Here is a 24,428-nt window from a genome sequence, read left to right as displayed (position 1 = left end):
TGTGACAAAACTCCATTTGGTTTTATTTGCGAGTGTGATGTCTTGGAAAAACATGTGGGGAATTATGAGGCTTGTGAAATCAATCTAACGTGTGTCCACAATAATTTTACAAGAGTAATAGTTTCAAACAGGAAAACATGTGTCGCCACAACTCTTGATCACTTTTCCATCTTAATGATGACCAGACACTTTCCTCATTTTGTATAATATCAGATACAGCTTTGTCAATAGGAAAGTATTACTTCCCATATGTAAATATCACACAACAAACAATGTAATTGAATCCAGAGGAACAACTATGTTTTGTGAAAGATATCCCAGAATTTGATTTTAAGTTACCAAAATTGGATAATATGTTAATGTCATTAATGCAGAGAAAAGATGACCATATTGTTAAAGCTCAACAAGGTCTTATGGGAAAGGATAATGTTTTGACTAAACAAATGCATGGTGGTGATTTAGTTATTGCCTATTCTGATCTGATTTGGGATGTAACTTTCAAAACTGCTGTTTGTGTATGCGTCTCTCTCATTCTTTGTCAATGCATTATGTTATGCTGTATGTGTACCATATTGCAGATAATTCAGTGATCAATGTGGGACGTTCCCGTTGGCTGTGATAGTTTCTGAATTTATATGCAACAAACCCAAGCAATATTTTACATTGAACCAAATTTTAAGAAAAAAAAATACCTGAGATAAGTTTGCCTTATGGAATGGAGCTATAACCAGTGTGCGTGAGGTGAGGTTTCGATGATGGGTAAGATTCTCTGAGGGCCGAAGGGGACAACCTAGGCAGGGCTTCACCGACACTGGGTACCTGCCCAAGATGGGAGGTGTGATTTGTGTTAAGGAAGTGATGTGATGCTTCCGGGCCAAAAGCATCAAAGGAGGGACTGTAAGAAATTACAGTGGACCCAGATTCCACTCCAAGATACACATCAAAAAGAGCTCATTCATAAAAAGGCTTACATATCATAAGGTAATACGTTTAGAACTCTAAATAAATAAACCGCGATTACCATTTAAAGTGACCATTTGGTTGCTAACAATTGTAACAATACCAAGCCAAGGTGTACATGACCAGGATTATCATTTAAAGACAGGCTAGACAACAAGGTGAATCTCAGCCATTTGGGAGACACTCAGTTCTTACGCTCAATACACATTCAAAGCAAAACCTCAAAGAAGAAAACAGTATAAAATGCTTGAGCATGATTTGTCCTGGGTTCTTATTGACTCTGATGAACCCAAAGTACTTCATGTATTTTGTCAGTGCTATGCTAGAATAAACTTCTTGTTCTTCACTAAGATTATCACCATTAGTGTCTTATTGTCACACACATTTTATATTTCTTACAATGTTGATAAGCAGAATTTTAAATTTTCCCTCCAGCAACTTCCCTGCAAAAGGAAGACTCCTGATTATAGACCTATTATTATTATTGTTGTTGTTGTTGTTGTTGTTGTGTAATCATTGTGTTGATACACTTCTTTTGTGGCACAGATGTTCCCAGATGTTCCCTGCTCCCAGAGAGTCAGTTTAACTGGAGTGTCCGCTATCCTGAGGTCATAAGCAGAGATGTAACCGAGATGTAAGATAAGATAAGAAATTATATATCTCCCAGTTATAAGTTCTCATTGCTACTACTTTGTGACACTGATGTCTCCTGTGACAGCAGAGATCTCCTGCTCTGGTGTGTACTGTAAAGTCCTTTCATTCCAAGCTGATGTTCCCCACGAAGCTGCAGAATCTCTCTCTTCAGTCGCACATGCATCACCAACAGGACCACAAATGCAGACACAACCAGCACCAGAACCAGCACCAGCACCAGTAGCCATACTGGCATAACACACTCCTGCCCCCTGTCTGGACCTGGTTGCTCCTCTGCAACAAACACACACACACACAATCCAATGTGTCCATGAAAAAGCTTTTGAGTCAGTTGTCCAATACAGAAGGGCATTTCACTATTTGGATGTGAAGATCTCTGAGTGTGTGCAATTTTATCCCAAATGTATTTATTTATAGACAGTTAGTGTGTGTGATAGACTATACAGATATAAGATGATTTAAAGTCATTACCCCTCACTTGGACCCGTAAGATGGCCAGAGTCTCATTGTTCATTTGATCTCGTACTGTGTAGCTCCCAGTGTCAGAGACACGTCCATCTGTAATCTGCAGAGTGTTGAGGCAAGAAGATCTTGCTCTGTAATTTGAGCTGCACTTGATCTCCTCATGGTCCACAGTGCAGATCTGCATGTCTGACGGTTGTGCAGCATCACTCGCAGTAAATCTCACCTCCACCTGGTCAGTGAGGGGCAAGGGCACGTCTATGGGCTTGCCCGGGGCAATTACACGTGTTATCTCTTGAGCTGAGGAGAGGAATGTTAGGAACTGAGAAATATGAGCAGAAAGTTTAGAGTTGAGGTTAAAGCACACATTACAACAGCCAGAGATACTCAACTTTACAGAAATAACACCACACACTATAAACACAAATCCACACACACACCACAAAACTACAGCATTATGACAACACAATGAAATGGAATTAAATTTAAATATTTCTATACAGTGATTAGACAAAGTGACAATCAGGTTTTTGCTGCTACAGTAAACTCTACAAAAATGACTGAAGTTTGTGACTTTCATAAACACAACTCATTACTAAACTGCAGTGCGTCCAGATTTTGCGTCTTCTGTTTAGTTTTAATGCAGTTTGTATATGTGTGAGATAGATAGAGAGAGAGAGAGAGAGAGAGAGAGAGAGAGAGAGAGAGAGAGAGAGTGTGAGTGTGTATATAAATGATTTGATTAGTTTTCTTTAGACATTTTGAAAATTAGGAATTTATAAGAATTTTATTAGAATGATTCTGTCAGTGCAGCAAAGTTTAGTTGAGCAACAAGTTGTGTTGTTAATCTAAATACCTTACTGAGGCTCGAGGGAGTGCTGGATCTGATTGACAAGGAACACAGTTAAATACAGTTATGTACATCAGCAGTGGCACCAGGAGCTCACACTCCTTTAGTGGAGAAAGTCTACAGAGTGAACAGAAGGACTCTTACTCTGAATGAGGAGTCGCACGTGTCTGAGGTCTGCCTCATCGCACTGACAAGTGTATAAACCTCTCCTGCTGTAATCAGCTGCAGTAATGGTGAGAGACAGATTCCCCTTCAGGAACTGGTCATGAGAGAGAATAAAGCCTTCTTTAGAGCTGCAGGACATCTGATTACACTGAGCCACAGTCGCACGATTCCTGCTCCATCTGAGTACACCTGAACATTTCTGCTCACATTTGAGTGTAAAATTGTGATGAAGTTTAACTGTTATGGAACCACCGGATGCAGTGAGAGCAGCTGAGGAAAACAAATACAAACAAATAAAAATAATAAAATATCAACTACTGCACCTTTAAATGAGGAGAGGAAAGAAACAACAGTGTCAATTAGTGAAAAGACAGAATAACAGAAAACTTAATTACAGCTGTGTGTGTGTGTGTGTGTGTGTGTGTGTGTGTGTGTGTAACTATTAAAAGGAACAGAAAACTTACTGCTGAAAATCTGCATCCCAAACAGAAGCATGTAGATCCACATGTCTGAAGAAACACACAACATACACAGCTACACAAAATTAACACACACGACAAACACCACAACTGACACACAGTTACACAACATTAACAAATGGTAATAGATGAGATTTGAACACTGTGCTGTTTTATTATGAATGAGTAAAACTTCACAATATTTTATTATTACAATATTTTATTAAATAAATAAATTATCTATCTATCTATCTATCTATCTATCTATCTATCTATCTATCTATCTATCTATCTATTTTATCAGAAAAAAGCAGCCCCTGCTTGTTGGGAATCATTTTGTAAATGTTTGTATACTTAACGGTATAAGCGGTAATGTTCTTCTATAATAACTCCAATAACAACTCCTAACAACTATAATATAATAACTCCTATAATAACACCTATAACAACTCATAACTCTCACTCATTTTCTACCGCTTATCCGACCTTCTCGGGTCACGGGGAGCCTGTGCCTATCTCAGGCGTCATCGGGCATCAAGGCAGGATACACCCTGGACGGAGTTCCTATAATATAATATCTCCTATAATAGAATAACTCTTATAATAACCCCTACAACAACTCCTATAATAGCTCCAATAATAACTCCGATAATATAATAACCTCTGTAATAACTCCTATAACAATACTCACCTAATACACAAAGGTGGCTCTAGTGGTTAAGGCTGTGGGTTGTTGATCTGAAGGTCTGTGTTTAAGTCCCAGACCCTCCAAGCTGCCTCTGTTGGACAACTGAGCAGTATCCTTAACTCTCCTGTTCCAAAGCTGGCATATGCGAAGAAAACAACTCCACTGTGCTTTAATGTTTATGTGGCGATGATAAAGGCAAGTTGCTCTGAGAGTGAGTGAGTGAGTGAGTGAGAGGTGAGAGAGAGAGAGAGAGAGAGAGAGAGAGAGAGAGAGAGAGAGAACTGAGCAATGCTTCCACGAGCAGGTGATTTTGCTTGACCCCGCCCACATGGTGAAAGACATTGGTTTTCTGTGAGAGGGGGGTTCACACTATCTCCTCTCACAAAGATTTAACTTAGACTTGTTCTTAATCCTATTTCATGTCAGACAAATCACATCTCGTAGGTTTTAAAGAAACATTCTATAGTCTTGTAAAATAAAAGAACCAGTTCTCTTTATTTACTCAGTGTCTCGCAGCAGCATCCCACCCAGATTCCACTCCAAGGTACACATCTAAAAGAGCTAATTCCTAAAATAAGGTAATACATTTAGAACTCTAAATGAATAAACTTGATTAAATGGTTAGTATGGGAGCGACAGCAGGACATCAGTGACCGAACAAATGGTCTGTGACTGTGATTACCATTTAAAGTGACCATTTGGTTGATAACAATTGTAACAATACCAAGCCAAGATGTACGTGACCATGATTAACAGTTAAAGACTATCAGGCTAGACAACAAGGTGAATCCCAGCCATTTGGGAGACACTCGGCTCTTACGCTCAATACACATTCAAAGCTGAACCTCATTTAAACTATAAAGAGGAAAACAGTATAAAATGCTTGAGCAGGATTTTTCCTGGGTTCTTACTGACATTGTATTATTTGTGACATTTCACACAGTTTTTTATTTCTTACATTGGCGAGTCACCCAGCAGGGATTCCAAAAAAAAAAAAAAAAAGTGGGGAAAGGTAAGAAAGGTGGATTTGTGATTCAGGGAACCCCCTCGTTTAAAAAAACCTAGTAGCCTACAGAAATGTTTTAGTGTAGAATAGAACATGAGTTTATTGATCATAAGCAGGAGTTGTTAAGTATATTCTGTACATTTCTGTTTAAGGTTCTAACAGAACTGAATTAACCCTAACGCATTGTGGTGACAGAGTTGTGTGTAGCAAAGTGCTTAAGTTTATAGGTTTCCAGGGCTGTCAAGTGTCATGCATTGAGAGTGACAGTCACTCCTATTGTCACACTCTCCCACCACACATCGTATTTCTCACGCAGAAAAACTTACTATTTATCATATATTTAATATGCCGCAGCGCCCAAAATGTATCAGTCCGCCCCGCTGCGCCCAAAATGTATCAGTCCGCACCGCTGTCTCTATGGAACCGGGCAGGAACCAAGCGCGTCACACACACACACACACACACACACACACACACCCAAGCGCGTCACGTCACTCACTCACTCACACACACACACACACACACACACACACACACACACACAAATTAATAAAAGGAAATTGAACAAATACTTTGTATTTGGTTCAAATGTGGTCAGTGATCCTGGTGAAACACAGTTTACTTTTTTTTTCTTTCCTTTTTTTTTGGGGGGGGGGGGGCGCTGGGGGTTTGGAGGGGGGCGCTGGGGGTTTGGAGACGTTACTCTTGCTTGTCTTCAAAAATTGAGAGCCCTGAGTTTCTAAAGTAACTGAAACTTGTTGTGTGTTTCTTGTAATTCTGTTAAGAAACTAAAGTAACTGAATCAGACTGATGCAGTGTGGTGACCGGATTAGTAGCTAAAGGTGTTTCTAAAAGTAACTGAAACAGTGATGGTGTAAAGGGCCTGATACACTCTGTAGAGTTTAAAGCAATAACCAGAGGCAGTGTGGTGTTGTCTGACAGACTGACACATTGTTTTAAGCTTAAGTTTTAAGTCCATGTGCTGTGGTTAAGTAGACAGGTTTTAACGCAAAGAAACACGACGTACTGTGGTTTTTGTCCGATGTACTGTGACAGTGTTACATTTTAAACTGTTTGTTTGTGAGTTGTGAGTGTTATTGTTATTGTTTGTGAGTTGTGAGTGTTATTGTTTGTGAGTTGTGAGTGTTATTGTCTGTTACTGTAATTGAACTCGAGGCCAGACGCAGCTGTTTGTTAAGTACATCGCTAAACACGGTTCTCAGGGAATGTTTGATGGAATACAGAACAATGTTGATAAACCGTATCAGTGGATTGTTTCTAAGTTTGAAAAAGATCCTAAAATGCCCAAGAACAAAAAAGGAAAAATTGCCAATGCACTGCAAGCAGTTCTTGAATCGTACAAAGTAACTAGAAAGACTTTAACTGCATTAAAGGCTGAAAATGAGTAACTGCAATCTATAGATGATGGGATAATCACTAAAAGAGATTACCAGATTAGTGAAATACTCTAGAAAGAAGAAAAGGTTAGGATGCAGAATTAGATTGCACTCCTTAAAACTAACAACAGCATGCTTAGTTTGCAACTGTGACATGCAGCAGTAAGACAATGTGGCATGTTGTGTAATCAAGTTCCTGAAATGCTAAACAGTGATGGAAACTCATAAAGAGATTCTCAGTTAGTCAGTAGTCAATACTCTGACTGTACAGTTAGATTTCCTATGGCTCCAATTCACCTGACTAACTATGCATGCTAATGAAGGAGCGGAGGAACGAATGACCTCTACTATGGTCTGAGGGTTTAAACACAATGACCTAGAAGCTGTGATAAAAAGTATTGGTAAATTTGATCCTGCCAAACAAGATCCATTAGATTTTCTAAAGGTTTTCGAGCTATATGCTGACATTAACAAATTCACAGATGGTGATGCGTGTGTGTGGTTAACTGTGTGTTTGCCTGACACTTTGCCTGGAACGCTCCAGGCAAAGTGTCAGGCAAACACACAGTTAACCACACACATCCGAAAGTCAAAACTAGGACTGCCAATAAGTTCGAGAGGAAACAGGCACTGCTTGAAATCCTAGGTGTAATGTCAGTTGACTGGGATAAAATATCTGATCTGAGCACATGAGGAAAGGGGAGCACCCCATGGCATTTTCAGAGTGATTATGGGAGACATTTAAAACTTTCTGTGGCAATCCTGGCATCACTCCGAATTATGTCAGTTTTAAATCTGCTTTGATTAACAAATGTGACTCACTCACCCCTTCTGCTGTGTCAATGTTTGTAACCCATCTCTCTGATTATAATAACATCATTGCTAAAATGACACAATTTTTCAACAGCAATGCTAACACAAGGAGATTCCATCCTGTGTCAGCAGTAGGTGATAAAAACCTCAATAAGAATAGAGCCAGCCAGGTTTCCTGGAAAAAAGAGAACTACACTACTGGAGATAGAAAGGAAAGAGTACCCCCTCATAACCCTGATAACCTGCTGGTGTTTTATTCATGTGGAAAAGAGGGACATATTTCAAGGGAATGCAAATTTTCCCTTAAGAGATCAGGCCCCAAAACTGATTTAAACCAGTTACAGGCTACAGTAAACAGACTGAAAAAGGAACTCAAGAATCTGTGTAACTCCTTGCCTGTTGTTTTTCACCAAGCCACTCAGCAAATTTCAGAAAAAGTCAGAAAAACAAAATGCATTCTGGTCAGAATTTGCACCATCACAAATTTAAAATCAGTGATGAAGTCATGGTAAAGAATTACCAAAATGAGACTAGGCAGAGATTCACGACACAAGCTAAAAACCAACAACCTGGTAAGAGATCATTCCACATAGATCCGTTAATATAATAAAAAACTCATGGAAATCATAAGGGCCATGTAAATAGGCAAGTTTATGTTGTATGTGTTTGTAATTTTTTTGTTTTTTTTGTTTTTTTAAAGGGGAGGGGGGGTTAAATTCATTATGTTTTCAAGTGTTTTTCAGGTCAAAAAGAAATAAAGATGTGGGGATGGACTCGGATGGCAGCTCTCGTGACAGTATTAAAGATAAAAGAGTGCCCAACGTTGTCCTCAAGTGCTTATCTACAATGGATTCATGTTCCGATCTTGGTGAACCTTACAGCATGGTCACCAGCCCCAGATGATCAGTGTAACAGAGAGTGTAACAGGAATGTATAAGGTCTTCTTGACAACAGCATTGCTGAGGTATCACAGTGCTGTTGCAACCAGTTCATCACCTCCTCAGAGAACATCAAGTAAATAATCCCAAGTGATGAAAGGGTTCTAAGGATAGACAATTTGGGAATATTACAGGAAAATGTGTTAAAAAGGAGAGAAGGGATCTACCAAGATTTATCACAGTTACCATCAGGAGAATGGCGAGGATTGAACACAGAGTGCTGTGACAAAACTTTATTTGGTTTTATTTGCGAGTGTGATGCCTTGGAAAAACAACCATTATGTGGGGAATTATGAGGCTTGTGAAATCAATCTAACGTGTGTCCACAATAATTTTACAAGAGTAATAGTTTCAAACAGGAAAACATGTGTCACCACAACTCTTGATCACTTTTCCATCTTAATGATGACCAGACACTTTCCTCATTTTGTATAATATCAGATACAGCTTTGTCAATAGGAAAGTATTACTTCCCATATGTAAATATCACACAACAAACAATTTAATTGAATCCAGAGGAACTATGTTTTGTGGAACATATCCCAGAATTTGATTTTAAGTTACCAAAATTGGATAATATGTTAATGTCATTAATGCAGAGAAAAGATGACCATATTGTTAAAGCTCAACAAGGTCTTATGGGAAAGGATAATGTTTTGACTAAACAAATGCATGGTGGTGATTTGGTTATTGCCTATTCTGATCTGATTTGGGATATAACTTTCAAAACTGCTGTTTGTGTATGCGTCTCTTTCATTCTTTGTCAATGCATTATGTTATGCTGTATGTGTACCATATTGCAGATAATTCAATGATCAATGTGGGACGTTCCTGTTGGCTGTGATAGTTTCTGAATTTATATGCAACAAACCCAAGCAATATTTTACATTGAACCAAATTTTAAGAAAAAAAAAACCTGAGATAAGTTTGCCTTATGGAATGGAGCTATAACCAGTATGCATGAGGTGAGGTTTCGATGATGGGTAAGATTCTCTGAGGGCCGAAGGGGACAACCTAGGCAGGGCTTCACCGACACTGGGTACCTGCCCAAGATGGGAGGTGTGATTTGTGTTAAGGAAGTGATGTGATGCTTCCGGGCCAAAAGCATCAAAGGAGGGACTGTAAGAAATTACAGTGGACCCAGATTCCACTCCAAGATACACATCAAAAAGAGCTCATTCATAAAAAGGCTTACATATCATAAGGTAATACGTTTAGAACTCTAAATAAATAAACCGCGATTACTATTTAAAGTGACCATTTGGTTGCTAACAATTGTAACAATACCAAGCCAAGGTGTACATGACCAGGATTATCATTTAAAGACAGGCTAGACAACAAGGTGAATCTCAGCCATTTGGGAGACACTCAGTTCTTACGCTCAATACACATTCAAAGCAAAACCTCAAAGAAGAAAACAGTATAAAATGCTTGAGCATGATTTGTCCTGGGTTCTTATTGACTCTGATGAACCCAAAGTACTTCATGTATTTTGTCAGTGCTATGCTGGAATAAACTTCTTGTTCTTCACTAAGATTATCACCATTAGTGTCTTATTGTCACACACATTTTATATTTCTTACAATGTTGATAAGCAGAATTTTAAATTTTCCCTCCAGCAACTTCCCTGCAAAAGGAAGACTCCTGATTATAGACCTATTATTATTATTGTTGTTGTTGTTGTTGTTGTGTAATCATTGTGTTGATACACTTCTTTTTGGCACAGATGTTCCCAGATGTTCCCTGCTCCCAGAGAGTCAGTTTAACTGGAGTGTCCGCTATCCTGAGGTCATAAGCAGAGATGTAACCGAGATGTAAGATAAGATAAGAAATTATATATCTCCCAGTTATAAGTTCTCATTGCTACTACTTTGTGACACTGATGTCTCCTGTGACAGCAGAGATCTCCTGCTCTGGTGTGTACTGTAAAGTCCTTTCATTCCAAGCTGATGTTCCCCACGAAGCTGCAGAATCTCTCTCTTCAGTCGCACATGCATCACCAACAGGACCACAAATGCAGACACAACCAGCACCAGAACCAGCACCAGCACCAGTAGCCATACTGGCATAACACACTCCTGCCCCCTGTCTGGACCTGGTTGCTCCTCTGCAACAAACACACACACACACAATCCAATGTGTCCATGAAAAAGCTTTTGAGTCAGTTGTCCAATACAGAAGGGCATTTCACTATTTGGATGTGAAGATCTCTGAGTGTGTGCAATTTTATCCCAAATGTATTTATTTATAGACAGTTAGTGTGTGTGATAGACTATACAGATATAAGATGATTTAAAGTCATTACCCCTCACTTGGACCCGTAAGATGGCCAGAGTCTCATTGTTCATTTGATCTCGTACTGTGTAGCTCCCAGTGTCAGAGACACGTCCATCTGTAATCTGCAGAGTGTTGAGGCAAGAAGATCTTGCTCTGTAATTTGAGCTGCACTTGATCTCCTCATGGTCCACAGTGCAGATCTGCATGTCTGACGGTTGTGCAGCATCACTCGCAGTAAATCTCACCTCCACCTGGTCAGTGAGGGGCAAGGGCACGTCTATGGGCTTGCCCGGGGCAATTACACGTGTTATCTCTTGAGCTGAGGAGAGGAATGTTAGGAACTGAGAAATATGAGCAGAAAGTTTAGAGTTGAGGTTAAAGCACACATTACAACAGCCAGAGATACTCAACTTTACAGAAATAACACCACACACTATAAACACAAATCCACACACACACACCACAAAACTACAGCATTATGACAACACAATGAAATGGAATGAAATTTAAATATTTCTATACAGTGATTAGACAAAGTGACAATCAGGTTTTTACTGAAGTTTGTGACTTTCATAAACACAACTCATTACTAAACTGCAGTGTGTCCAGATTTTGCGTCTTCTGTTTAGTTTTAATGCAGTTTGTATATGTGTGAGATAGATAGATAGAGAGAGAGAGAGAGAGAGAGCGAGTGAGTGTGTATATAAATGATTTGATTAGTTTTCTTTAGACATTTTGAAAATTAGGAATTTATAAGAATTTTATTAGAATGATTCTGTCAGTGCAGCAAAGTTTAGTTGAGCAACAAGTTGTGTTGTTAATCTAAATACCTTACTGAGGCTCGAGGGAGTGCTGGATCTGATTGACAAGGAACACAGTTAAATACAGTTATGTACATCAGCAGTGGCACCAGGAGCTCACACTCCTTTAGTGGAGAAAGTCTACAGAGTGAACAGAAGGACTCTTACTCTGAATGAGGAGTCGCACGTGTCTGAGGTCTGCCTCATCGCACTGACAAGTGTATAAACCTCTCCTGCTGTAATCAGCTGCAGTAATGGTGAGAGACAGATTCCCCTTCAGGAACTGGTCATGAGAGAGAATAAAGCCTTCTTTAGAGCTGCAGGACATCTGATTACACTGAGCCACAGTCGCACGATTCCTGCTCCATCTGAGTACACCTGAACATTTCTGCTCACATTTGAGTGTAAAATTGTGATGAAGTTTAACTGTTATGGAACCACCGGATGCAGTGAGAGCAGCTGAGGAAAACAAATACAAACAAATAAAAATAATAAAATATCAACTACTGCACCTTTAAATGAGGAGAGGAAAGAAACAACAGTGTCAATTAGTGAAAAGACAGAATAACAGAAAACTTAATTACAGCTGTGTGTGTGTGTGTGTGTGTGTGTGTGTGTGTGTGTGTAACTATTAAAAGGAACAGAAAACTTACTGCTGAAAATCTGCATCCCAAACAGAAGCATGTAGATCCACATGTCTGAAGAAACACACAACATACACAGCTACACAAAATTAACACACACGACAAACACCACAACTGACACACAGTTACACAACATTAACAAATGGTAATAGATGAGATTTGAACACTGTGCTGTTTTATTATGAATGAGTAAAACTTCACAATATTTTATTATTACAATATTTTATTAAATAAATAAATTATATATTCTATCTATCTATCTATCTATCTATCTATCTATCTATCTATCTATCTATCTATCTATCTTATCAGAAAAAAGCAGCCCCTGCTTGTTGGGAATCATTTTGTATACTTAACGGTATAAGCGGTAATGTTCTTCTATAATAACTCCAATAACAACTCCTAACAACTATAATATAATAACTCCTATAATAACACCTATAACAACTCATAACTCTCACTCATTTTCTACCGCTTATCCGACCTTCTCGGGTCACGGGGAGCCTGTGCCTATCTCAGGCGTCATCGGGCATCAAGGCAGGATACACCCTGGACGGAGTTCCTATAATATAATATCTCCTATAATAGAATAACTCTTATAATAACTCCTACAACAACTCCTATAATAGCTCCAATAATAACTCCGATAATATAATAACCTCTGTAATAACTCCTATAACAATACTCACCTAATACACAAAGGTGGCTCTAGTGGTTAAGGCTGTGGGTTGTTGATCTGAAGGTCTGTGTTTAAGTCCCAGACCCTCCAAGCTGCCTCTGTTGGACAACTGAGCAGGATCCTTAACTCTCCTGTTCAAAAGCTGGGATATGCGAAGAAAAGAACTCCACTGTGCTTTAATGTTTATGTGGCGATAATAAAGGCTTCTACATCCTCCATTTCATTTCCAAGAACTCCAAAAGGTTGCTGCAGAGAGAGCAAGTGTGCGTGAGTCAGCAGTGTTTCCACGAGCAGGCGATTTGAAATGAATCGGACTCGTTCACTTGACTTGTGATTTTGAGACCCCACCCACAGAGACCCTGACGCAATGTAACGCCATTAGTTCCGCTTTTCTTTTTCTGCTTTTGTGTGTGTGTGTGTGTGTGTGTGTGTGTGTGTGTGTGTGTGTGTTTGCGTGCGTGCGTGCGTGTGTGTGTGCGCGTGCGCGTGTGTGAGTGTGTGTGTGAACAAACAGCATACTCTTTTCTGTCCTGGCACTCAAGTGGTGTTATGATCTTTCTCTAGACGTCCAAACAGCTGAGTCACTGGCTATCTTTAAGATACCTCTTCCTGAATCATTTAAATAAGCTATTATTTTCCTTTTTGTTTACGTGTATATTCTAAAAATCTACTATGTTTCTCTATAACCTAAGTGAATCAATGTTCACTGATATTCATTGATAGAGACTTCAAAACACTTTTGTATGTTGCTCTAGATAAGGGCATCTCTTACCCTGTGGCACCCCTTTCATAATGATGGGTGTGACATGCAGTTTCTCTCTGGGACTGCTGGTGGTTTTCCGTGTTACTGCTTTCTAACAGTCAGTAAGTCTCTAGACTCAGGAAAGTGCACTGACATCTACGTCAGAAGCTCTGATGTCAAGTCTCACCTGTGAGACTGTGTAACAGTGTAAGTCTGTAAACACCTCTATCAGAGGGGCTCAGCTCATTCAGGGTGAATGAGGACCGGAGCAGCGATTCCTGGTTCTTGTATTAAGGGTGAACTTTACCCTCAGTGACCTCAGAGTGTTACAGAGAGCTGACGGTCAACACCGTGTCTGATAAAAGTGAACCTCACTGATTCGAGCAGGGGGACATCCAGCATGAGGTAACATCTAGGACACACACACACACACACACACACACACACACACACACACACACACACACACACACACACACAGAGTTTTCCCCTGCATAGTTTAGTATTCATGTTGTCAGTTATCTCAAGCTTGTAAAATTATTTTTAGCATCTCAGACACTCAGTGGAAAGGTAACAGTAGAGGAATAAAGAATTTCTTATGAAAACTGATCATGAGAGATGATAAACCCCTCCTCTGAGCTGTAGGATGTCTCATTACACTAAGCCACAACATCTCCATTATGGGACACGGTCCATTTGATGAGAGTAGAACATTTCTGTCCACATGGCAAAACAGCAGATGAATTCTGACGTTCACCAAGTAAGAGACAGGGAGAGTAACTGCAGGATGACGGTCCAGCAGGACCAATAACTACTCACGGCTAGAGCACGAGACCAGTTTACAGTCCAGCTAAGATAATCACTTTGACAATATCGAATTGAGGAAGAGTTTAATTCTGTCTAATTCTAGATCATAAGCAGTGTTTGTGCTCCTGAAATTTGTCCCAGCAGTCAAAAGCATGAACACATCAATACTACTGTCAAGGCCTGCTCTCCATTTCATTGTTAATGTGCAGACAAAGAACTGTGTGCATGTGTGTGTGTGTTTAAACACCCACACACTAATCCTAAACACATCGCTAAACCTTAGATCACAAGAAATGTTGTGTTTGAACACAATGATCTGACGTGTGTTCAATACATTGTGTGTAAACAAACAAACAAACAAACAAAAAATAGCTTACCCTGGTTGTATTGTGGTTGTAAAAAATATAATATGTACGATTCACAGAATTCAATACAAATAAAAATAAAAACCTAACAATAAAAACCACAAAATAATGCGATATTAAAACTAATTTTTACTTTCCTTGTTAATTTTCTCTAATGCTGCTCTCTGCTTGTTCATAATTTCATTCTCTGTGTTATTTTAGCATCCTTTTAAATTGTGCATTCAATTCTATGATTTGCAATTATCATCATTATTTTTATTATTATTATCAAATATGACGCTTACGGTGTGAAACTGATGCCGTACGCATTAAATCAAGTCCATTTCTCAGAGTCTTGTGCAGTACGTGCTCCTGACAGCATGTGACCCGAGATTCTAACTCCATAATGAAGTTGCTTCGAAACTAAACACAGAAATAAAGTTGAACTCTAAATATGTGACAATAAGACCTGTGTAGAATATTAAACATTACAAATTTTAAAACAAAATAATGAAACTCAGACATAAAGTGGTTTATCTTACATTTTTTTGTGAAATTACAATTATATATGAAATACCAAGAAATGATTATATAAGAAATACATAAATATAATCAAAACAAATCATGACATTTTACTGACATAAATAAATCTGTTTACATAGAAGTTATTTTTATGTTGGCTTGTAGAAGAACATTCTGAATTGTTTAATCTTTTTTGACAAAAATTTTATCAAGAGTAACACCTCCTTGGGCTTTCAAGCTGCATGCACCAAAATCGGATGTCATAGAAGGTCTGAAGTTTGTTGCTATTACTTTTCTAAGCGATCCTAGTACCGGTACTCACATTACCGGGTCTCAAAGTGACATTTTTTTGCCATTGACACCCATTATAAATTTTAGAGGTTTATAAGTCGGCAAGCTTTTGAGCTATCTACACCAAACGGCACATTCTTTATGGTGCTACTCTGGGCAAAGGTTTAAACTGGCGAACCGACCGCCTTTTGGTTTTACCAAAAATCAAAAAACTTTCCAGAACATTGCATCACATGCAGCCCCTTCCCCAAAATAAAAAATGGACATGTGATATATCAAAACACTCAGCGCAATGACGGGAAATGTCACATGCTAGTATCCACTTGCCTCAAAAAGTTTTGGTATCCTAGCATACCGTCTTTTGGGAATACTTGCTCCGACAAGGCAACATAAAAGTTTGTCACGACGAACTTAGTTTTTATTTTTGTAGTTTTATTCAAAGCACCAGCAGCAGAGTCCTGACAGTCAATAAAGTTCTCCCATATAAATGTTATTCATTCTATAACTGTTAATAAATATCTCCCAAGGCAGAAATTTTAAAAACAATTAAAAAGCTTAATGTTGACTCTCTGTGCAGTGAGATTGTTTGGAGTGCTGTGCTCTTCTCTATTAATGCTAATTATTGTTTTATTATTTATTGCATGCTGTAGACTGGCTCAGACTCAAGAGTTCTTTAATGTGGCAGAAAAATTAAACACAAACTGAGCTTTGTAGTTTTTGCAGTAAATTCGGATCGTCTGATCTCAGCACCACTGTGTGAAGAGTGTGTGTTTGTTTCGGCAGGAACGCACGTCCTCGACACAGACAGAGAACCAGCTATTGGGTTTTCCTGTGACTCATAATAAACCCACGGTGTGTGTGTGTGTGTGTGTGTAAACCCAGTGAAACAGCTAAAACATGGCTCCTAGCAGGATGGATGAAATCTAAATCTCTTGCATTGGAAGCTTGATGCCTTCTTCAGGATCAGAATTATGTGTGTTGTGATGACGGTCGCCTCTCGAAAACATTCTCATTTTCTGATTGATATGTCTGGAGCCTTTTACTATCCAATCAATACAAAAAAAAAACAGAGCCATGCTGACAGCCCCGATTATTCCTCCCACCACCAAGCCTCTGAACTCCTCATTAAAGATCCTTCTCAGGTTCCAGCTCTGTGCTTCACCTAAAACACATAGAAACACACACAGACACACCACCATTAACAGCCATGTTCATGTTGTTACAGTAAGACTGTGAGCAGGCTGACTTTAGATTCTGACAACGAGTAAATACTGAACACTTCTAAAGGGGCGAGGTAATAAATCAGTTTCAAAGAGTTTAGTTTATAAAATGATTTCTGTCATTCTTTCACCTGATACTTTTACAGCTGGTCTGCCTACATCGCTGCATTGATTCTAATACAGTCTGTAGAGTCATGAGGAGATTCAGCCCTAAGGAGTGCACACTTTAACAGACCTGACTGCTGACTCACATACTTCATATTTAACATGACAGTGTGTGCTGGGACAGCTAGCTATTAGCAATGAAGCTAGCAAACATGTGGAAGCTAATGAGGGAGACCTAAAAGACCATCAGGACCTAAAGAGTGCTAGATCAGACAGATGTGTGTAAGATGTGTACCTTTAGTCTGCATTGTGTCGTTAGCTTCTGTGTCATTTCCTGTGAGAAGAAAAACAGCAGAATTTTAATGAAATAAACACACACACTGACAGCATGAAGTAGCACCTGACCCCATACCTGCGAGTTTGAGAGTCATACCTGTGAGTTTGAGAGTGTGTGTAGAGATAAGCTCATCATTCTCAGTGTCCTGAATGCTGTACACACCACCATCAGCCTCCTGCACAGCACTCAGAGTCAGAGAGCAGTATAGTTTCACTCGCTTCCTGTATTCATCAGCAGCCTGAATTGTACGTCCATCAACACTACAAATTGGGACCGAGACCAAGCTCTGAGCATCTCTAGCACCACCACCACCACCACCACCACCACCTTCACCAGCGCTCCTGTTTAACATGACCTTCAAACGCTCAGGGATCTGAAAATTCAGCACCAGGGAATCTCCAGTAGGGATCTGGTGCAGGAACCCAACGGCTGAGGAGATAAACACACGCGCACACACACACACACACACACACACACCTAGCTTATTACCTTTCCACCCTTTTAACCATCATTTTTCATCAGAAGAAACAAATACACAACATTTCCAGGAATTCTTTAAAATAATGGTTTCACCTCCTAAAACATCATCAGTTAATAGTGAAAAACTTCCAGCTTCACCTCTGAGTGTTTCACAGCACTGACACTAAAGACTCATTCCAGGTCACACACATTTCTCCTCAGAGAACAATAAATCTTTGTATTAATGAATTTTTATGCTGTTCATTAAGAGGACACGCTGCTGTTACTATAGAAACTAGTACATTAGCCCTTTTTACTAGTACTAGTAAAAAACTAGTACATAAAACCTAGCGGAGGCTTTTTACATTGATTTCTATGGAGGATTTAACATACAGACAGTTTTATGGAGTAATCAGAGGAGACTGTGTATGTATGTATGTGTGTGTGTGGTTGTGTGTGCGTTTGTGTGTGCAGGAGTGTGGGTATGTTTGTGCGTGTTCAGGCTTTCAAGCAGGATTGCTTGAAAGCCTGAACACACACACAACCACACACACACACACACACACACACACACACACACACACACACACACACACACACACACACACACCTCTGATTACTCCATAAAACTATAATGTAAAAAATACAGAAAATAAGCTTTTTTTTGCACAGGCCTGTGTAATGGGTCAATAGCCCAATTTTTTGGTTAACAGTAAAAATTGCAAATTTTACCTCTTCCTAGCGGAGGGTACCATAAACAAGCAAGAATGCAAGGTTTTTCATGTTATAACTATGCAATGAATAAATGTGGTTATAATGGCAATCAGCCCTGATATAAGCTGAAGCTCTACAAAATTAATCAAAATAAATCTTCTGAGGTTGTGACTCACTGAAACCACTCTGATGATGTTTTGTTATGATTGTAATGGTGACTGAGTGAACATAACATACACACACTAACATTTAATGCGTAGACTTGCATCACACACGGCTCTGTCTCCACACCAACATGTGTACCAGCCGCGTTTACTGTAATCAGCTGCAGTGATGGAGAGAGACAGATTCCCCTTCAGGTACTGATCATGAGAGATGTTAAAGCCCTCCTCTGAGCTGCAGGACGTCTCATTACACTGAGCCACAACAATCTCTTCACTCAGCTTCTGCCTCTTGATCCATTTCACTGAACCTGAACATCCTCCTTCACAGGACAAAGCAGCAGGCTGATGGAGCTCGATTACTGTAGTCGTGAAGCCTGGCATTAAAGACAAACCTGCAGCAGAACACAGAGAGACAAAGCTCAATACGCTCCTCTCCCTCTCTCTCTGTGTGTGTGTGTGTGTGTGCGCGCACTTAAGCACAGAAACAGTGTGTAGTGCTGCTGGATTTGTTAAATAGAATTAAACATGAGCAGATAGCAAAAATAAAGAGATTTTGAATGCTGGAAGCATCTAACAAATTTCTATCACATCGATCAGAACCTTCTCACAACATTATAGATTCCTGAGGAGTCTTGTGTTTAATCAGTCAACAGTGGATGAAGTCTGTAGTCAGGTCTGAATTCTGATGCAGGACATTTTAGTGTTAAATCCTTAATGAATTCTGAAAAACAAACTCACAGGCAGGGATCATCAGGTAGAAGAGGAACAGGAACAGAGTGCAGTTCTTCATGTCTACAGAAAGAGAAAAGAAACAGAGTTCAGTCTCAGTTTAATCCTGCTGTGATTACACACTGACATCTCACACATCACATTGACCAAGAGAAAAGTGGGTCTATCTGCTAATCTCACTCCAGAGGAAATAATAATAATAATAATAATAATAATAATAATAATAATAATAATAATAATAATAATAAACACTACTCCAGTAGAGCCGGAGAGCTGAGTGTTAGGTGACGCAGCATAAAAAGACCTTTCTGTCCCGTGAGATGGCGGTGCGCTGGGTGTTAAATGGGGTTCGGTGGAAAACCCCTGATAGTTTATACTAAACAATGTAAAAACGTTAGCGGAGTGTTTTACAGCACTGATTTAACAGAACATATGCGGTGATATTTACATACCTCAAACCTCAACTACGCAAACAGCATTGGTTTCTAAATACCTCTATTTAACAGCGGAGTATAGACTAAAACACACACACACACACACACACGCACGCACGCACGCAAGCACGCACGCGCGCGGTCTCTCTGATAATCTCACTCCAGAGACATGTATATTATTATTATTATTATTATTAAAATTAATAATAATAACACTACTCCATTCTCACTGTAGAGCTGAGTGTTAGGTGACAACAATGTGACCCTTCCTCATTAGCGGTACATGAGTTTACAAGCGTGCGGGCGTATGTGTGTGGCCGGAAACTAGAGCTCTTTGTGCAGTGTATAAATAAAAAAATATATATAAAAATATATACCATTTAGTCCGTTTGGTTTTGGTGGAAAACCCCTGATAGTTCATGGTAAACAATAGAATTTTTTTTTTATAGAAAACGTTAGCAGAGTTTTGTTCAAATGATGCAAGAGGTAGTAAAGTCCGTGTGTGTGTTTCAGTATTGATTTAACAGAACATATGCGCTGATATTTACATACAAATCTCAACTACGCAGACAGAATTGGTTTCTAAATATCTCTATTTAACAGCGGAGTATAGACTAAAACACACACACACACACACACACACACACACACACACACACACACACACACAGAGAGAGAGAGAGAGAGTCAAGACTTCAAGTCAAGAAGTCAAGAAGCTTTTTATTGTCATTTCAACCATATATAGCTGTTGCAGTACACAGTGAAATGAGACAACGTTTCTCCAGGATCAAGGTGCTACATAAAACAAAGACAGGGCTAAGGACATGTAAGTAGTCTTAGCCACATAAAGTGCAGCTGTGCAACCTGGTGCAAACAGTGCAGGACAAGACAAGCAAGACAGTGCAGGACAAAAGACAGTGCAGGACAAAAAACAGTGCAGACATTAAGTTACAAGACAATACAAAAAATGCAATACACAAAAGACAATACACAGTAACAGAAACAGCGCCGACCGACCAGTGTAAATACTGAATGTTCAAACAGTATTTTGTGCAGTAAAAGAATGAACAGCAGCAGGTTCTTAGCAGCAGGTCCTTTGGATTATATATGGAGTTGTGCAAAAAACAGCAGATGACTGAGATATTGTCCAATATGTGCAAAAACAGCAGAAAAGTGTGCAAAACAGTGTGTGTGTTTTGTGAGGGTCTGTGCAGTCCATACAGATGATATGTGTGTATGTTGTGCTCAGTATAGTACAGTTCGGTTATTGAGAAGTCTGATGGCTTGTGGGAAGAAACTGTTACGCAGTCTGGTCGTGAGGGCCCGAATGCTTCGGTACCTTTTTCCAGACGGCAGGAGGGTGAAGAGTGTGTGTGAGGGGTGTGTGGGGTCATCCACAATGCTGTTGCCTTTGCGGACGCAGCGTGTGGTGTAAGTGTCCATGATAGAGGGAAGAGAGACCCCAATGATCTTCTCCGCTGTCCTCACTATCCGCTGCAGGGTTTTGCGATCCGAGATCGTACAGTTCCCAAACCAGACAGTGATGCAGCTGCTCAGGATGCTCTCAATGGTCCCTCTGTAGAACATGGTCAGGGTTGGGGGAGGGAGATGTGCCTTTCTCAGCCTTCGGAGGAAGTAGAGACGCTGCTGGGCTTTCTTGGTGATGGCGCTGGTGTTGAGTGACCAGGTGAGGTTCTCCGCTAGATGAACACCCAGAAATTTGGTGCTCTTGACGATCTCTACAGATGATCCGTCGATGTTCAGCGGAGAGTGGTCGCTCTGTGCTCTCCTGAAGTCCACAACCATCTCTTTAGTTTTGTCCACATTCAGAGAAAGGTTGTTGGCTCTACACCAGGCAGTTAGTTGTTGCACCTCCTCCCTGTATGCTGACTCGTCGTTCTTGTTGATGAGACCCACCACGGTCGTGTCATCGGCGAACTTAATAATATGATTCGATCTGTGCATTGCTGCACAGTCGTGAGTCAGCAGAGTGAACAGCAGTGGACTGAGCACGCAGCCTTGAGGAGCTCCAGTGTTCAGTGTGGTGGTGCTGGAGATGCTGTTCCCGATCCGGACTGACTGAGGTCTCCCAGTCAGGAAGTCCAGGATCCAGTTGCAGAGGGAGGTGTTTAGTCCCAGCAGGCTCAGCTTCCCAATCAGGTGCTGAGGGATGATTGTATTGAATGCTGAACTAAAGTCTATGAACAGCATTCGTACATAAGTGTCCTTATTGTCCAGATGGGTGAGGGCTAAGTGGAGGGCTGTGGTAATGGCATCGTCTGTGGAGCGGTTTGGACGATACGCGAACTGTAGGGGGTCAAGTGAGGGTGGTAGCTGGGTCTTGATGTGCCTCATGACGAGCTTCTCGAAGCACTTCATAACTATGGGTGTGAGTGCAACGGGACGATAGTCATTGAGGCAAGACACTGTAGACTTCTTTGGGACAGGAACGATGGTGGTAGTTTTGAGGCACGTAGGAACAACGGCGCTGCTCAGGGAAATGTTGAAGATGTCCGTAAAGACATCCGCTAGCTGTTCCGCACATTCTCTGAGCACCCTGCCAGGAATGTTGTCTGGTCCAGCAGCCTTCCGTGGGTTAACTCTGCATAGAGATCTCCTCACGTCGGCCGTGGATAGACCAGAGTACCTGGTCGTCGGGACGAGGGATGGTCTTCCTTGGCGTAACGTTGTTCTGTACCTCGAACCGAGCGTAGAACTCGTTCAACGCGTCTGGGAGGGAGGCGTCGCTATCACAAGCAGGTGAAGCTGTCTTGTAGTTTGTGATCGCCTGTATGCCCTGCCACATGCGCCGGGTGTCTCCGCTGTCCTGGAAGTGGCTGTGGATTGTCTGGGCATGTGCACGCTTTGCCTCTCTGATGGCTCGGGACAGTTTGGCCCTTGCTGTTCTTAGGGCCACCCTGTCCCCTGTTCTGAAGGCTAGGTCCCTAGACCTCAGCAGAGCACGCACATTAGCATTCATCCACGGCTTCTGGTTGGGGCGTGTAGTGATGGTCTTGGAAACGGTCACGTCATCAATGCACTTGCCGATGTAACTGGTCACTGCTGACGTGTACTCCTCCAAGTTGACGGAGTCGCCGTTGGTTGCAGCCTGCCTGAAGATATTCCAGTCAGTGCACTCAAAGCAGTCCTGAAGAGCAGAAGTGGCTCCTGCTGGCCAGGTTTTCACCTGCTTCAGAACCGGTTTTGAGCGTCTGACGAGTGGTCTGTATGCTGGAATTAGCATAACAGTGATGTGGTCTGAGTAGCCGAGGTGGGGGCGGGGCTCCGCACGGTACGCACCGGGAATGTTTGTGTAAACAAGATCCAGCGTGTTTTCACCTCTCGTAGCAAAGTCCACATGCTGATGGAATTTAGGGAGCACTGACTTAAGATTTGCATGGTTGAAATCTCCGGCGATGATAAAAAGTCCGTCGGGGTGAACATTCTGTAGGTCGCTAATAGCTCCGTATAGCTCACTTAGCGCCTCTTTAGCATTAGCGCTAGGAGGAATGTAAACTCCGACAATGTAAACAGTAGTAAATTCCCGTGGTAAATAAAATGGTCTGCATCTAACAGTCACAAACTCTACTGACGATGAGCAGTAAGTAGAAACAAGCACAGAGTTCTTGCACCATTCCGTGTTGATATAAACACACACACCACCACCGCGAGTCTTACCGCAAAGAGCTGCATTTCTGTCGGCTCTAAATGAAGTTAGCCCGTCCAGCTGAATGGCGGCGTCCGGAACTCTGTCGCTGAGCCACGTCTCCGTGAAAACAAACACACAGCAGTTTCTAACCTCTCTCCGTGTAGAGCGTTCGAGTCGGATGTAGTCCAGTTTATTGTCCAGGGAGCAAACGTTGGATAGTAGAATGGATGGGAGAGCCGGCCGGCTAGGGTTTGTTTTTAGCCTAGCACGGACGCCCGCTCGCTTACCGCGCTTCCGCTTCCTCGCGAACCGCTTTCGGCGTCCCCTCCCCTGGTCTCTGGTATCAGGCGACACCGGGGACTGGAGGCCTGGTCTCCGCAGCAAGCCGAGGTCACGAAGCCTAACCAGTACATCATCGTGCAGGTTGGTTGTTACACGATTTCTGTACTTTATTAGGTCCTGGTGTTTGTATACATGTTTGTATACATGAACACCGCTGTCTCTGGCATCCATGTAGAAGCAATGGTCGGGCTCAGAACCGTAAATAAAGACTTAAAAACGTAATTAGCACCGTATTGAATCCGGAGAGGCCGCTGCGTGCTACTGCCGCGCCGCCATCTTGGATCATCCAAGAGAGAGAGAGAGAGAGAGAGAGAGAGAGAGAGAGAGAGAGAGAGAGGTGTTTAAGATTGTACTTACTAAATAAAATGGGTCCAATCATCATTACATTCAAGAAACTAAATCAATGCTAAGTCCGGATGAGATAAACCTCGAACAAGTGTGAGCTGTGTGTGCGCGTGTGTATATATACGTGTGGGCGTGTGTATATATACGTGTGGGCGTGTGTATATATACGTGTGGGCGTGTGTATATATATACGTGTGGGCGTGTGTATGGGCGTGTCTTAGATTTTTTGCATTTTTTTCTTGATAAATGTTCAGTTTCTGTATCTGGAGCTCTTCGTGTGTTTTAAATAAATAATTCAACATTATAAATTTATCATGAGCTGCACATTACATGTACTATGACATCTTGACAATCTCAGTTAAAAAGATTCCGTGGGACATCATTATTCTCTGTGAGAACATCACACTGAAGCTCTGCAGTGTGAAAACTGACT

The 24,428-nt window shown here is 40.9% G+C and overlaps 3 protein-coding genes across 6 annotated transcripts; all 3 read right to left on the bottom strand.

Annotated features, from left to right (window-relative positions):
- Window positions 1–4,469, bottom strand: LOC113656558. 2 transcript variants are annotated; one of them, XR_007143871.1, is made up of 6 exons: window positions 4,241–4,469; window positions 3,556–3,600; window positions 3,071–3,361; window positions 2,933–2,960; window positions 2,086–2,376; window positions 1–1,887 (listed from the first exon to the last, which is right to left on the bottom strand). XR_007143871.1 is itself a non-coding variant. In XM_047818537.1 (5 exons), exons 2-5 carry the CDS (start codon window positions 3,596–3,598, stop codon window positions 1,628–1,630), a joined length of 885 nt encoding a protein of 294 aa, XP_047674493.1. In that variant the 5' UTR covers window positions 3,599–3,600; window positions 4,241–4,451; the 3' UTR covers window positions 1–1,627. The 2 variants fall into 2 exon arrangements, 1 of the variants encoding a protein (XP_047674493.1); XM_047818537.1 differs by lacking the exon at window positions 2,933–2,960 and having other exon boundaries at window positions 4,241–4,451.
- Window positions 4,470–9,734: 5,265 nt separating this feature from the next.
- Window positions 9,735–13,189, bottom strand: LOC113648613. 2 transcript variants are annotated; one of them, XM_027155875.2, is made up of 5 exons: window positions 12,802–13,189; window positions 12,122–12,226; window positions 11,637–11,927; window positions 10,697–10,987; window positions 9,735–10,498 (listed from the first exon to the last, which is right to left on the bottom strand). In XM_027155875.2, the coding sequence occupies exons 2-5, from the start codon at window positions 12,183–12,185 to the stop codon at window positions 10,239–10,241; spliced, it is 906 nt and encodes a 301-aa protein (XP_027011676.2). In that variant the 5' UTR covers window positions 12,186–12,226; window positions 12,802–13,189; the 3' UTR covers window positions 9,735–10,238. The 2 variants fall into 2 exon arrangements, with proteins under 2 accessions (XP_027011676.2, XP_027011677.2); XM_027155876.2 differs by having other exon boundaries at window positions 12,122–12,166; window positions 12,802–13,187.
- A 2,019-nt stretch (window positions 13,190–15,208) lies between these two features.
- On the bottom strand, window positions 15,209–24,144 carry LOC113648614. Of its 2 annotated transcripts, none has more exons than XM_047818532.1 (6): window positions 24,008–24,144; window positions 19,235–19,288; window positions 18,580–18,888; window positions 17,256–17,588; window positions 17,118–17,156; window positions 15,209–16,659 (listed from the first exon to the last, which is right to left on the bottom strand). In XM_047818532.1, exons 1-6 carry the CDS (start codon window positions 24,030–24,032, stop codon window positions 16,421–16,423), a joined length of 999 nt encoding a protein of 332 aa, XP_047674488.1. In that variant the 5' UTR covers window positions 24,033–24,144; the 3' UTR covers window positions 15,209–16,420. The 2 variants fall into 2 exon arrangements, with proteins under 2 accessions (XP_047674488.1, XP_047674489.1); XM_047818533.1 differs by lacking the exon at window positions 24,008–24,144 and adding an exon at window positions 20,037–20,196.
- Window positions 24,145–24,428: the final 284 nt, after the last annotated feature.

Source organism: Tachysurus fulvidraco, chromosome 9 (assembly GCF_022655615.1).
Source record: "Tachysurus fulvidraco isolate hzauxx_2018 chromosome 9, HZAU_PFXX_2.0, whole genome shotgun sequence".
NCBI lineage: Eukaryota > Metazoa > Chordata > Actinopteri > Siluriformes > Bagridae > Tachysurus > Tachysurus fulvidraco.
The sequence above is the reverse complement of the archived record's forward strand: the minus strand, read 5'-3'. Positions and strand labels throughout refer to the sequence as shown.

What these genes read in the sequence shown, in the direction of transcription:
- LOC113648614 (XM_047818532.1), bottom strand. Translation starts at nt 24,032, where the DNA reads ATGATGATTGGACCCATTTTATTTA. An exon ending in ACACACTCTCAAACTCACAG is followed by an intron (nt 17,157 to 17,255) that starts GTATGACTCTCA and finishes TTCTTCTCACAG; the next exon opens with GAAATGACACAGAAGCTAAC. An exon ending in CGACACAATGCAGACTAAAG is followed by an intron (nt 16,660 to 17,117) that starts GTACACATCTTA and finishes TATGTGTTTTAG; the next exon opens with GTGAAGCACAGAGCTGGAAC.
- LOC113656558 (XM_047818537.1), bottom strand. Translation starts at nt 3,598, where the DNA reads ATGTGGATCTACATGCTTCTGTTTGGGATGCAGATTTTCAGCA. An exon ending in TGGGATGCAGATTTTCAGCA is followed by an intron (nt 3,362 to 3,555) that starts GTAAGTTTTCTG and finishes TGTTTTCCTCAG; the next exon opens with CTGCTCTCACTGCATCCGGT. An exon ending in CTTACGGGTCCAAGTGAGGG is followed by an intron (nt 1,888 to 2,085) that starts GTAATGACTTTA and finishes TGTTTGTTGCAG; the next exon opens with AGGAGCAACCAGGTCCAGAC.
- LOC113648613 (XM_027155875.2), bottom strand. Translation starts at nt 12,185, where the DNA reads ATGTTGTGTGTTTCTTCAGACATGTGGATCTACATGCTTCTGTTTGGG. An exon ending in CGTGCGACTCCTCATTCAGA is followed by an intron (nt 10,988 to 11,636) that starts GTAAGAGTCCTT and finishes TCCTCTCCTCAG; the next exon opens with CTCAAGAGATAACACGTGTA. An exon ending in CTTACGGGTCCAAGTGAGGG is followed by an intron (nt 10,499 to 10,696) that starts GTAATGACTTTA and finishes TGTTTGTTGCAG; the next exon opens with AGGAGCAACCAGGTCCAGAC.